The 14,191-nt window shown below is 40.0% G+C and overlaps 2 protein-coding genes and 1 pseudogene across 2 annotated transcripts; all 3 read left to right on the plus strand.

The window, feature by feature from the left end:
* Positions 1-522: 522 nt before the first annotated feature.
* On the plus strand, positions 523-1,955 carry LOC140228338 (uncharacterized). The gene is made up of 2 exons (XM_072308565.1): positions 523-815; positions 1,307-1,955. Exons 1-2 carry the CDS (start codon positions 523-525, stop codon positions 1,953-1,955), a joined length of 942 nt encoding a protein of 313 aa, XP_072164666.1.
* Positions 1,956-4,662: 2,707 nt separating this feature from the next.
* Positions 4,663-6,530, plus strand: LOC140228339 (uncharacterized). The gene is made up of 2 exons (XM_072308566.1): positions 4,663-4,958; positions 5,894-6,530. The coding sequence occupies exons 1-2, from the start codon at positions 4,663-4,665 to the stop codon at positions 6,528-6,530; spliced, it is 933 nt and encodes a 310-aa protein (XP_072164667.1).
* Positions 6,531-12,455: 5,925 nt separating this feature from the next.
* Positions 12,456-14,163, plus strand: LOC140228937 (uncharacterized; annotated as a pseudogene).
* The last annotated feature ends 28 nt before the right edge of the window (positions 14,164-14,191 follow it).

Here is a 14,191-nt window from a genome sequence, read left to right on the forward strand (position 1 = left end):
AACCTTATGCACCACAGGCGATGGCTGTATGACAGTATGAAGAATAAAAATAGAAATAACTGGTAAGATTTAATACTACTGTGGAGGCAACTGCTCGAGTCTAACACCGCCATAGGTGACAAATTTTAAAGGTAGCAGAAATCCAAGACACACACAGACACTCATATATGTGCATATATGTCTATAATAAACATATATAATCATATATCTATAATTATCTTTATATGTGATAAAAACTTAAAATTAGGTTTTTATCTGTATATCTTTTGTATATAAATACATACATACATGAAGAAACCATTGATTTATCTAAAACTATTACGTAAGACACACGGTTGAAGACGTAGAATAAATATTTGAAAAAGAAACCTCAATCTAAATGTGATCTCAAGAACGATCAAAGGCCACTTGGCAAACAACTCGGTGAACAGACTTGATTACAGAATAGTCCAACTTTGGTGGTATAAATGCTACAAAGTGAAGACCTGTTTCAGATTTTCGTCAACCCCTATACACCTCACAATGTCTAATATACCGAATGACCACCCTGTCGGTGAAAGCGGAGGTCGGGCGATACTGTGGATGATACCAAGATCGATCTCGACGGCATTCACGAAATGTATGTCGGGGATTCCAGGCTGCGAGGTGTGGATGGAACCTTTCGGCTTCTGCCACTTTGCCCTGAAGGAACTAGAGAAGATTGGGATTACAGAGCAACCAACAAGCTATGATGGTCACGAGAAGGAGTTTAAGATAGCTGCCGAGACACTTGGGAAATACATGCCTGAGGTCACCTATTTTCCAGATAGATTACCGTAAGTTTTCCAACCGTGTATGACATCTTCGATTCTTCAACATGAAATGTCAACAAGCAGTTTTCAAGAATGATGAAAAATGGACGATGCATTTATTTCATTGCTTCTTTCGCATTTGAAAATTATATGTAATTGTTAAAGCACATACTTTAACCGAAATTTAGTGTATGTTTTTCTTGCAATCGACAAAAGCTGATTTGTGTAGAGTATGTTTTGTATGTCATTCACTCTTGCTTCATTGAAAATAAATAAAATTACCCTGAACTACACTGCATTAAATACGATCTTCCAAGATTGAATATTTCATCATATGTCTTCTTTGTGTTTACAGTACTATAAAGAATTTCATAGAATGGAAGAATACTAACTGCTATTCGCCTACACACGGCAAAGAAAAAGCTAATATCCAAAATGCACTTACGCTGTACACTGACAGTAATGATCTATAAATTCAGTGTATCATGTAATTTGCAATTTTCTGTTAAACATAGGTTTGCAACTATCAAGAAGGATTTAGAAGAATCAACCAGTAAATATGTTTTCGTCAAAGATGAAAGTGTGGCCATGCCAACCGATCAAAGAAGACAATTCATCCCAAAAGGATACCAACACGCCTTCATCATCCGACACCCTCTGCTCGTGTACAAGTCTATGAGAAAGGGTTGGTTCGCACAGCTCCAAGAATCTGGAATGCTAAAGTTCAACGAAACTGATGAAAGTTCCTTCGACCTCTGCCACTATGCCAAGGAGGATGGCATCGATGCCGTCTTCCAGCAGCATCACGAGCTCTGGACCTACATACGAGATCATGTCAACCCATCACCCTTGGTCATCGATTCGTCTGCTCTTCTCACTAACCCCGCACCGGTCCTTCGGGAGTTCTGTGAAGCCGTGGGTTTCCCCTACTCAGAGTCGCTTCTACAATGGTCCGGATCGCCTGAGGTAGGCAAGTCGTGGAAATGGCCAGCTGATAACATGTACAAAAATGAAGCCTTCTTGGGCGTGTCCATGTACAGCACCCATTTCACTCCACCAGCAGCGGTCCCGGCCTGGGAGGAGGTAACAGACGATGTGCGGGAGCTAGCCGAGAAAGCTATGCCTTACTACGAAGACATGCTTAAACATCGGATTACAGAGTGATAAACGATTTTGTTTAGTTCTTCGTTTGATTAGTACGTCATTATACTATGAAAATTGTCAGGCATAGGGTAAGATCATCATCTGAAAAGTAACAGATATTCTAATGCCACTTTTTATAAGGATTTGATAGCATAAAAAACTAGCAAACAAAAAGGAAAAAGAAAAAGAATTGCCATGGAAGGAGATTATCTTATTGCATATTAGTACCGAGTGCACTTTAGTCACACTATCGAGCATAAGATTGTTGATGACTTCGCCCCCTCCAGATCATGTACGCTAGGACATTGACCATTTTGGGGAATATTTCCTGGCAAACTTCATTTTACAACTGGGTGTTTTTCTAGTAGGTTAACCTATATATGCATGCTCATCATTTCATTCTTCTTCTTCTTCTTCTTCTTCTTCTTCTTATTTTCATTCTTTTCCTTCTTCTTCTTCTTCTTCTTCTTCTCCTTTCGGAATGAGTATATATTCTGTGGGAAGGGGCGGGACGGCTTTAGGGCTTTGCCCTACCTCCTAAAAAAAAGAGAAGAAAAAATGGACGGTGAAAGTACAATTTTCATTTAATAAAGAACTGTTACAATTAGCACAACAACAGTAATTATATTGAAGCAATATTGAAATGTTTTATATTAGTAGAGCAGTCATTTTTTTTTCCTTCAAATATCCCACTATCACTCCTTCCCATCCAGACACCCTATACAATTACACACTTTCAATCCCTTTATAGATTACGCTGTTTATCCTGTCGGTCTTGTTAGCCTTTTTTTTTTTGGGGGGGGGGAATAGTGTCTACCAAATGTGCTTTCTCAGGCTAGTGTCGAACTCATGGATTGTATAATTCATGCGCCCATTTTACGTGATGTCGAACTTGTGGGCGTTGTTCACTTAGTGTGGAATTCATGGGCTTTATAACTAGTGGGCTGTATGGATATAACTTTTTGGCTGTATAACTTGTGGACTGTATAATTCGTTGGCTGTACATTATGACTCGTGGTGTCGACCTTGTGTCGCGAAATAGTTAAATGAAGGAAGATTAACGATTATTATCTCTACTTAATAACATGGCCAGCCATGCTCTTTGTACTGACACACTAACATACATTTCAGTTAACAATAAAAAAAAAATATGATACAGCAATTTGAAATCTTGTTTAAGTCATGTATTTCATATCCATGGCTTGTTGATTCCAATATTCAAGACACTGTGAGAACGACTTTGGTAGCGGAAAATTCTTGTAGTCTCAGTTCCCAGGTCATTCCCAATAATTTAAAGTCCTGCTAGGGTTTCAGAAATGTTGAAGTCATATTGGAAACCTGTCTTCTTCGGGGAGTGGACCACTTGTGGAAAGTCTCACAACAGTTACATCCTACCCTATGAATATTTTTTTTTTAATCAAAGACGAGGTTCACACGTTGAACTGACATAAAGTTTGGTCAGCCTTTTACAACATACCGTTTTTGTATTGTAAGAGAAGGAATAACCGTATTATATGTACTCGTTAAGGTTCGTTATTTTAAATGTTCGTCATTCTGACAACCGTGACGTCAAAGGTTCTTCAGTTGCTGAATATTTATGGTTACGAAACTGCAATGACGTCAGTTCTTTATTCTGAAAAAAGAGTATTGTTGTTTTAGTGTCAAAATAGACTTATTATCGTTGTTGGGATTGCATTATTGCGAAATAAACAAATATCTTATCCATCTCCATGTCCCCCTCCCCCAAAAAACGATACTAGAAATGAAAAATTAGAAGATGGCTATTACTTGAAGGCAATTCTTGGCAATAAGGCCATTGAAACAATGACGTAATACCCTATTTTACCACAGTGACTGTATGACAGTATGAATAAACAACATAAAATGATTCAATACCACGGTGGAGGCAACTGCTAGAGTCTAACACCGCCACAAGTGACAAATTTTAAAGTGATTGGAGTACAATTAGTCTCGTCTACCTCGAATCAATGAGCATTGAATAGGATGGTTCGACTTAAAACAAACCTCAGGGTCCACGTAAATACTTTGCTTTGAACTATTCAACGTTGTATTTGTTTTATTCATGCTCAGAATGTTATGTGTAATCCCGATTGTTTGCTTGTTTGTCACAGTAAGATAACTAGACTGTGAATGAATGGAATGGAAATAAAATGTCTTCCTTTCATGCACATCACAATCTTTTCTTTCTGGTGGTTTCAATATATTGCGAGTAATGAACTTTCATTAAAAATAAGTAAAGCAAATTTCATTTATTTTCTAAATTTTTATGCTACACCTGTAACACTGTGATTCTGAAATAAAACAAGCGGCTGCACTAAAATTGCAAGGGGTGTAATTGACATGAAAGAACGTAATACAATATTTGTTTCAGAATGGTAGCAGAAATCCAAGACACACACGCACACACACATCTATGCGTATATATATGCAAACTGTATAGATCTATATCTTTATGTATATACAGTATATTTACAGATATGACGAAATCATACGTTTTCTGCCACAATACGTCGGACAAAAGGTCTGAGAGGGAAAGCAAACATTAGAACCAGAATCTCGAATCCCCATGTGATCAAGACGATCGACCAAAGGCCACTTGGCAAACAACTCGGTGAACAGACCTGATTACCGAGTACTCCTACTATGGTGGCATAAAGCTACAAAGTGAAGACCTGTTTCAAATTTTCCTACCCCATAATACCTCACAATGTCCCATGTACCGAATGACAACCCTGGCGGAAAAAGCGGAGGCCGTGCGATTCTGTGGATGATACCAAGATCGATTTCGACGGCGTTCACGAAATGCATGTCGGGGATTCCAGGCTGCGAGGTGTGGATGGAACCGTTCGACTTCTGCCACTTTGCCCTGAATGGACTAGGGAAGCTTGGGATTATAAAAGACGAACCACTGAGCTATGATGGCCACGAGAAGGAGTTCAAAATAGCTGCCGAGGAGCTAGAGAACTTCTCACCCGGAACCACTTTCTTTCCAGAGAGACTATCGTAAGTTTACCAAGCGTCTTTGAATCTCTTCGTTTCCAGGACATGTTAATGACGAATTTTCAAATATGAATTATGACAAGTAGCTAACCTCTGGCTCCTAAAAATGAGTTTATTCTTATGGCATTTTGTGACATTTATACCAAAAGTAACCAAGTTTGACTTCCATGTGAGCAACATGGAATTGCTGCTTCTTCTTTTGTTTAACAGTTGAGTGATGAAGAGTCTAGGTCAGTGGCGGATCCAGACGGGGCGCAAAGGAGGCGCGCCCCCTTTCTATTTTTTTTTTTTTTGTGTGGTTAAAATAAGGGAAAAAAAGAGAAAAAGTTTGAAGGCGGAGAGGAGCTTGAGCCCCCCCCCCCCTTTAATTTTGTGAAGGCGCCTCCCTTTACGGAATTCTTGCATCCGCCCTTGTAGGTTATATACAATTTTAATCATAATACTATTATCCTTGTACTACTAATAATAATGATGATTATAACATTGATGATGATAATGATGTTAATGATAGTACTGATGATGAATGATATTCTGTTTTCTTATAGTCTCTTGGGTGGCTTCCAATGGTCCTTGAATTATTATAACCCGAACATTTCCAAGTAATCAATTATAGGGTCTACATTAATTGGTCGAGAGGAATTCCACGCATGGGTAAAATCATCAAATGTGTTGTTACGTGAGTACTCTGTGGGACCTGAAGTCATCAAACCACAGTGCCGCCTATCTGTGTTTTTACAGGAACAAGTATGATGTAGGGTAAAATTTTTAGTCTATGCATGCACTTCAAAGAAAAATCGACTGCGCCCTACTACGCGACAGCGGAGAAATAAAGAATTCATAGTTTGTGACAAAAAAATCCAACCATTGATAGTAATGATATTACATAAAATCGTGTTTTGCAATCATTGTTTGTTTTTATCTTTTTTATTATGCTATAGGTATGCAACAATCAGAAAAAGCTTGGAGGAATCAACCAGTAAATATGTTTTCGTTAAGGATGACAGCTATACCATGTCAACTGATCAGAGACGACAATTCATCCCAAAAGGATACCAACATGCCTTCCTTATCCGGCATCCTCTACTTGTGTATAAGTCGATGAGAAAGGCGTGGTTCTTACAGTACAAAGAAGCTGGCAAGCTGAAGTTCAAAGAAACTGATGAAAGTTCCTTCGACTTCCGCCCCTATTCCACGGAGGATGGCGTCGATGCCGTCTTCCAGCAGCATCACGATCTCTGGACCTACATACGAGATCATATCAACCCGTCACCCTTGGTCATCGATTCGTCTGCTCTTCTCACCAACCCCGCACCGGTAATCCAAGAGTTCTGTGAAGCCGTGGGTTTCCCCTACTCCGACTCGCTCCTACAATGGCCCGCTTCGCCTGAGGTAGCCAAGTCGTGGAAATGGCCTGGTGAAAACATCTATAAGAATAAAGCCTTCTTGGGTGTGTCCATGAACAGCACCCATTTCACTCCATCGGCAGCGGTCCCGGCCTGGGAGGAGGTGACAGACGATGTGCGGGAGCTAGCCGAGAAAGCGATGCCGTACTACGAGGACATGCTTCAGCACTGACCTATTGAGCAGCCGATAAAATGTATTTGTTCTTGAGTTTTCATTATAGACAAACACACCATATCACAAAAATTTGCAACAAAGCATTACATAATTTATGGCGAGTAGACCTACATCATGTCAGAGAGCAATAAACATGAGCACTACTGTTGCAGTCACAAAATATACGTAGTTTGATTCAGGTAGAGAATGTCATGACCAAATATTTTATTTCATGAAGACTATCTGGTTGCGAATGAAATTCAATATCAAAAGATTCCAAGAAGCGTGACGACGAACATAATAAAGTTGAAAATCATATATATATATATATATATATATATATATATATATACGGATACTTCATCTCGCTTTATTCCTCCGAAACGAGTTATTTGCTGCTGTTCTTTTATTAGTAAGAAATGTGGATGAATGAAACCAATGAAACCAATGTGGAATCCATATGAAATGCATGGGCGTCACCAGGGGGGTGCGTTGGGTGCGAACGCACCCCCCTTCAGATCCTCCAAAAAAAAAAAAAAAAAAAAAATCGAGGGCAAAAAAAAATCGCACCCTTGGTGCAGCACTGGCAGCACTGATTTATACATATCTACTGTATAGTACAAGTGTATTCTATACAGTGTTTAATATTTAGATAAATTTTGGACATCCTTCCCATGCTTGGTCACTTCGACGCCACCTCGCTGGACATACCTCCCCCAGTCATGAACATAAACCGACACCCTTGACTACCAGTGGCGGATCCAGGGGGAGGGGCGCACCGGGCGTCCCCCCTTCCCCCCTCTTAATTTCCAAAGCGAAAAAGTATAGCTACAAACGGCAGTTTTTGGACTGTAAAATGTCAAAATTTTCAAGCTCGCTCGCTCCGCTCGCTGGCATTTAGTCGTAATGCCATTCTCCCGAAGTTGCTGCCAGTAATTGCCGGCAGTTCCAACCGGTGCGCCCCCCCCCCCTTACTGCAAAAAAAATATAGCTACAAACGGCAGTATTGGGACTGTAAAATGTCACAATTTTCAAGCTCGCTCGCTCCGCTCGCTCGCATTTAAATTCTCCTGATATTGCTGCCAGTAATTGCCAGCAGTTGCGCCCGGTGCGCCCCCCACCCTTAATGTCGAAAGCAAAAAAGATATAGCTTCAAACGGCAGTTTTTGGACTGTAAAATGTCAAAAATTTTAAGCTCGCTCGCATTTAATCTTTACGCAGTTCCCCTGATGTTACTACCAGAAATTGTCTGCAGTTGCGCCCGATGCGCCCTCCTCTTAATTTCCAGAGCGAAAAAATATAGCTACAAACGGCAGTTTTTCTACTGCAAAATGTCAAAACTTTCAGTAATTGCCAGCAGTTGCGCCCGGTGCGCCCCCTTAATATCGAAAGCAAAAAAAGATATAGCTTCAAACGGCAGTTTTGGGACTGTAATGTCAAAATTTTCAAGCTCGCTCGCATTTAATCTTTACGCAGTTCCCCTGACGTTACTGCCAGTAATTGTCTGCAGTTGCGCCCGGTGCGCCACCCCCCCCCCCCCCCTTAATTTCCAAAGCGAAAAAATATAGCTACAAACGGCAGTTTTTCTCCTGTAAAATGTCAAAATTTTCAAGCTCGCTCTCTTCGCTCGCTCGCATTGAATCGTTATGCAATTCACCTGATGTTGCTGCCAGTAATTGCCAGCAGTTGCGCCCGGTGGCATGCGCTCCACCACCCTTAATTTCCAAAGCGAAAAAATATGGCTAAGAACGTCAGTTTTGGGACTGTAAAATGTAAAATTTTCAAGCTTTCTTGCATCTAATCGTTATGCCATTCACCTGATGTTGCTGCCAGTAATTGCCAGCAGTTCCGCCCGGTGCGCCCTCCTCCCTTGATTTCCAAAGCGAAAAAATATGGCTAAGAACGGCAGCTTTTGGACTGTAAAATGTAAAATTTTCAAGCTCGTTCGCTCAGCTCGCTCGCATGTAATCGTTATGCTCTCCTGATGTTGCTGCCAGTAATTGCTAGGAGTTGCGCCCGATGCACCCCCTTAAATTCCAAAGCGAAAAAATATAGCAACAAACGTCAGGGGTTTTTTTTCCTGTAAAATGTCAAAATATTCAAGCTCGCTCGCTCTGCTCGCTCGCATTTAATTGTTATGCCCTTCTCCTGATGTTGCTGCCAGTGATTGCCAGCAGTTGCGCCCGGTGCGCCCCCCCCCCCTCCTTTAATTTCCAAAGCAAAAAAAAAAAAAAAAAAAAAAAAATATGGCTACAAACGGCAGCTTTGGGACTGTAAAATGTCAAAATGTTAAAGCGCGCTCGTTCCGCTCGCTCGCATGTAATCGTTAAGCCATTCTCCCGATATTGCTGCCAGTAATTTGTCGTTTCACACCGTCATTCCATAATCCATTGTTTATAGGGGGACAACCCCCTCCCACAACCTCCCCCTTGCTCGTTCCGCTTGTTCGGGCTCGGTCGCGTTCATGACATCAGTGTAAAAATTATTACTAGAAGTTTATTTGAATTATACCATTTATAGGCAAATTGTTCAATAATAATTTACTCCAAAGTGTCGGATACCTTAAACAAGTGATGGGACTGTTTCAAGTCGATAAAACACGCAAAATACCTGCATCAAATTGCACCATTTACAACATCAAAATGCAAAAAAAAATGCTCACCGTGGGAGGGGGACACTCCCCCCCCCCCCCTCCCCACATCCTCCCCCTCGCTCACTCCTCTCGCTCTGGCTTGGCCGCGTTCATGATATTCAGTGTTAATATTAAAACAGAAAGTTTATTTGGATGATACTGTACTATAGGCAAATTGTTCGATAATAATCTACATCAAAATATACTGCTTTACTTTAAACCATTAGGACTGTTTCAAGTCCATAAAACAAGCAAAACATGCATCAAATCCCCCCTCGCTATCTCCGCTTGCTCGGGCTCGGTCGCGTTCATGACATCAGTGTAAGAATCAATACAAGAAGTTTATTGAAATGATATAGTTTATAGGCACATTGTTCAACAACAAATTCTATCAAAATGTACTGCTACCTTAAACAAGTTGGACTGTTTGAAGTTAACAAAAACACGCAAAAAGCCTGCATCAAATTGCACCATTTACAACATCAAAATGCAAAAAGTTCTCACCGGGGGGGGGGGGGACAACAGGCACTTCCACACCCTCTCCCCCCCCCTTGCTCGCTCCCTCGCATACCAACACCCCCCCCCCCCCCCCTCCAAGATGAAATCCTAGCTACGCCGGTGCCCTTTCCCCGCTTGGTTTCCCTCAAAAACAGTAGAAGTCTAGTGATTGAGAGCTTCCTATATTCCAAATGTCTGTCCAACAAAAAAAATCTCGTTACATTATGGTCAAAACGCACCCCCCCCCCTTGAAAAAAAGCTGGTGACGCCCCTGAAATGTAGTGTCTTCAGACAAAGACTGGTAGTACGCACTGAAGCAATACAATTTAGTGACCCCTGTCCAACTGCGTCAATTTGTTGTTTATTTTTTGTTAATTGTTGTGCTCTTTTTGTTGTTGTCTGTGTAGCATTGTAATTACAGTTCCTCTGAAAGAAAAAAAAAACAGCAGTGTATGGTTGAAAGAGTCCATTTTATCCCATCACGCTTGCATGAAATAAAAAAGATATAAACAAACAATACAATAATGATTTGATTGCGGGGTCTACCTTTAGAAGACGAACCAACTGTATGGCTTCATTTTCTGTTCGTGTTTGGCGCTCCTACTGCTGTATGATAGAATAATTGACACTTTCCGAATAATGTGAGCGTCAAAGGCAGATCATCAACATTCATATAAGCCCTCGTGATCACCGTATGATGTGATCTCAAATTCAAGATGCTATTTCAGGTGTTGATTACACCTGTAACTCTGACAAAATGTTTTGATCAGCCTTTTACAACATACTCTTTTGTTTCTGTATTGTCAAAGAGAATGAACAACCGTAATATATGTACTGGAACCTGTTCGTCTTTTTTTTTTCATCGATGCTCATTCTGACGAAAGGTTCTTTAGTCAAAAAAAAAAAAAAAAAAAAAAATCGGGGGAAAAAAATCGATCGTTATGCTGAATGTTCATGATTACCAAAAAGTAATAAAGTCAGTTCTTTATTTTGAAAAAAAAAGTAATGTTGTTTTGTGTCAAAATAGTGTGTTGTTATTGACAAATAGTATTGTGTCACACAATAAAGGCTCTGGCATGCACATACGCTCACACAGGCATGTATATAAACACACCCGATTGACACGAACACACACCTATATCGGCGAACTGGAATATAAGTCTAATGTGGGATTGCATCATTGCGGCATAAACAAAAATTGTATCCTCCTCCATGTCCCCCCCCCCCCCCCAACAAAACAATACTATAAATGATTTCAGACGATGGCTATCACTTGAAGGCAGGGGAAAAATATCCGAGAACCGATACGTCATCACAATGACATAATACCCTACGCACCACCGGCGGTTACTGTATTACAGTATAAATGATAAACATAGAAATAAATGGTAAGGTTTAATACCACGATGGAGGCAACTGCTAGAGTCTAACACCGCCATAGGTGATAAATTTTAAAGTGATTGTAGTACAATCAGTCTCGTCTACCTCGAATCAGTGAGGATTGAATAAAAGGGTTCGACTTTAAAACAAACTTCAGGGTGCGCGTACATAGACTTTGCTTTGAACTCTTCGACGTTGTACTTTTTTTTTTTCATCGATGCTCAGAATGTTATATGTAATCACGATTGTCTGCATGTTTGTCACAGTTGTAAAGTAGCCTGACTGTGAATGAATGGAATGGAATTGAAATGTCTTACTTTCCATTTACAGTCGTATCTTTCTGGTAGAAGACTATTACACTCCTAAATAAACAAATACGAAAAACTATACTCATGACAAGAGTGATCCATATCGTTTTCTTCATCGTCTGTTCAGGCTTTTTATAGACATGCTCTCACCATAATCATTTTTTCTTCTAGTAATTTCATAACTTTATAGCTGGTGTGACCTGGATTTTATTCTCAATTTTCAACACTGATAAAGGATATTTTCTCAAATAAACCTAATTAAGTTTGCTTTGCATGCAATATCATTTGGGATATCACAAAACTTGGATACCACTGATCTCTTACCAGTTAAAATTGGTCTGACGAGAGTCAAACATTATTCCGATAATTTTCCAGAATTTCCCAAAATTGACTTCTTTTTTTTAATGTAGTCAACATTAACATGTAATTTTCAAAATGAAAATATTTACGTTTTTACCGCAACGATCACACTGAGCTAGTAAATGTTCAGATATGGTTTAAATGTAATAAACTTTCATTAAAAATAAATGAAACTAATCTCATTTGTTTTCGAAATTCATAAGGTACATCTGTGAATATTTTGTTATTTCAAGGCTAGTTTGACAACGTGCTTTTAATAGGGACGATAACGTTGATTCTGAAATAAAACAAGCGGCTGCACTAAAATTGCAAGGAGTAAAATTGACATGAAAGAACGTAATGTAATTTTTTTCATAGGTAGCAGAAATCCAAAACACACAAATAGACACAGACGGACACACGCACACATCTATATCTTTGTTACAGATATGAAGAAATCATACGTTTATCTACCACTATAGGTCAGACAAAGGTTGAAGAGGGAAAGCAAACATTCGAACACATAATGTATATATATATATATATATATATATATATATATATGTTTGTGTGTGTGTGTGTGTGAGTGAGTGAGTGTGTGTGAACATACTGTACATACACTATATTTACAGATATGAATCTCGAATCTCGAATCCCCATGTGATCATGACGATCAAAGGCCACAACTCGGTGAACAGACTTGATTACCAAGTAGTCCCGTCTTGGTGGCATAGATCTAATAAGTGAAGACCTGTTTTAAATTTTCGTTCCCCATAATTTCTCACAATGTCTAATATACCGAATGACAACCCTGGCGGTAAAAGCGGAGGTCGGGCGATTCTGTGGATGATACCAAGGTCGATCTCGACGGCGTTCGCGAAGTGCATGTCGGGAATTCCAGGCTGCGAGGTGTGGATAGAACCGTTTGGCATCAGCCAATTTGGATTTATGCAAGTACAGAAGCTTGGGATCACAGACATTCCCATTAGTTATCCTGGCCACGAGAAGGAGTTCAAGATAACTGCCGAGGCACTGGAGACTTACGTGCCCGGGGCCACCTTCTATCCAGATAGACTACCGTATGTATACCAAGCGTCTTAGAATCTCTTCGTTACCAAGTTATGCACAACGGGGAATTCTGAATTATGACAAATAGTTTACTTTGGGAAGCAATTTAAGTTTACTTAACAATCAGTCTATCTTTATGGCACTTTGTAACATTCATACCAAAAGTAAGCAAGTTTTATTTTCATGTGAGCTACATGGAGACACTGCTTCTTCTTTTGTTTTTCACTCGAGGGATATAAAGTCTAGGTTATATACAACTTTAATTATAATACTATCTTTGTACTACTAATAGTAATGACTATAACGGTGATGATAATAATGATGACAATGATAGTATTAATGATTAATAATTTTCTGTTATCTTATATGTAAAGGGAAGCCTCTTGGGTGAATTCCAGAGGGCCCTTGAATTATCATTTTTCGAGCATTTCCAGGTAAACCAATTTTTCGATTGGTCGAGAGGAAGTTCATGGGTAAAATTATCAATGTGTTATTACGTGAGGACTCTGTAGGACCTGATCATAAAGAATCTCATCAAATAGTCAGTATACCACAGTGCAGCCTTTTTGTGTTTTTACAGGAATAAGTATGATGTAAGGTAGAATTTGAGTCTATGATATATGCACTTCAAATAAAAATCGACACTATCTACTATGCGACAGCGGAAAAATAAAGAATTCCCCAATTTGTGCCCCCCAAATCCCATCATTGACAGTAATAATATTATATAAATTGTGTTTTATAATTGTTTTGTTTTTATATTTTTATACAATATAGGTTTGCAACAATCAAGAAAAAGTTGGAGGAATCAACCAGTAAATATGTTTTCGTTGAGGATGAAAGCATAGCCATGTCAAGTGATCAAAGACGACAGTTCATCCCAAAAGGATATCGACACGCCTTCATCATCCGGCACCCTCTGCTTGTGTACAAGTCTATGAGGAAGGCGTCCTTCGCACAGTAACTAAAAGCTGGCATTCTGAAGTTCAACGAAACTGATGAAAGTTCCTTCGACTTCCGCCCCTATGCCATGGAGGATGGCGTCGATGCCGTCTTCCAGCAGCATCACGAGCTCTGGACCTACATACGAGATCATGTCAACTCGTCACCCTTGGTCATCGATTCGTCTGCTCTTCTCACCAACCCCGCACCGGTACTTCGAGAGTTCTGTGAAGCCGTGGGTTTCCCCTTCTCAGAGTCGCTTCTACAATGGTCCGAGTCGCCTGAGGTAGCCGAGTCGTGGAAATGGCCAGGTGATGATATTTGTAAGAATAACGTCTTCTTGGGCGTGTCCATATACAGCACCCATTTCACTCCACCAGCAGCGGTCCCGGCCTGGGAGGAGGTAACAGACGATGTGCGTGAGCTCGCTGAGAAAGCGATGCCTTTCTACGAAGACATGCTTCAACATCGGTTAACTGTTTAAAGTGAAAATCTATTTATTATTCCACGTT

This window comes from Diadema setosum, chromosome 5, assembly GCF_964275005.1.
Source record: "Diadema setosum chromosome 5, eeDiaSeto1, whole genome shotgun sequence".
NCBI classification, from domain to species: Eukaryota; Metazoa; Echinodermata; class Echinoidea; order Diadematoida; family Diadematidae; genus Diadema; species Diadema setosum.

Excerpts from the sequence above, each read along its gene's own strand:
- LOC140228339 (XM_072308566.1), top strand. The coding sequence starts at position 4,663 with ATGTCCCATGTACCGAATGACAACCCTGGCGGAAAAAGCGGAGGCCGT. Across the intron at positions 4,959-5,893 it reads TTCTTTCCAGAGAGACTATC|GTATGCAACAATCAGAAAAA; the intron begins GTAAGTTTACCA and ends ATTATGCTATAG.
- LOC140228338 (XM_072308565.1), top strand. The coding sequence starts at position 523 with ATGTCTAATATACCGAATGACCACCCTGTCGGTGAAAGCGGAGGTCGG. Across the intron at positions 816-1,306 it reads TATTTTCCAGATAGATTACC|GTTTGCAACTATCAAGAAGG; the intron begins GTAAGTTTTCCA and ends TGTTAAACATAG.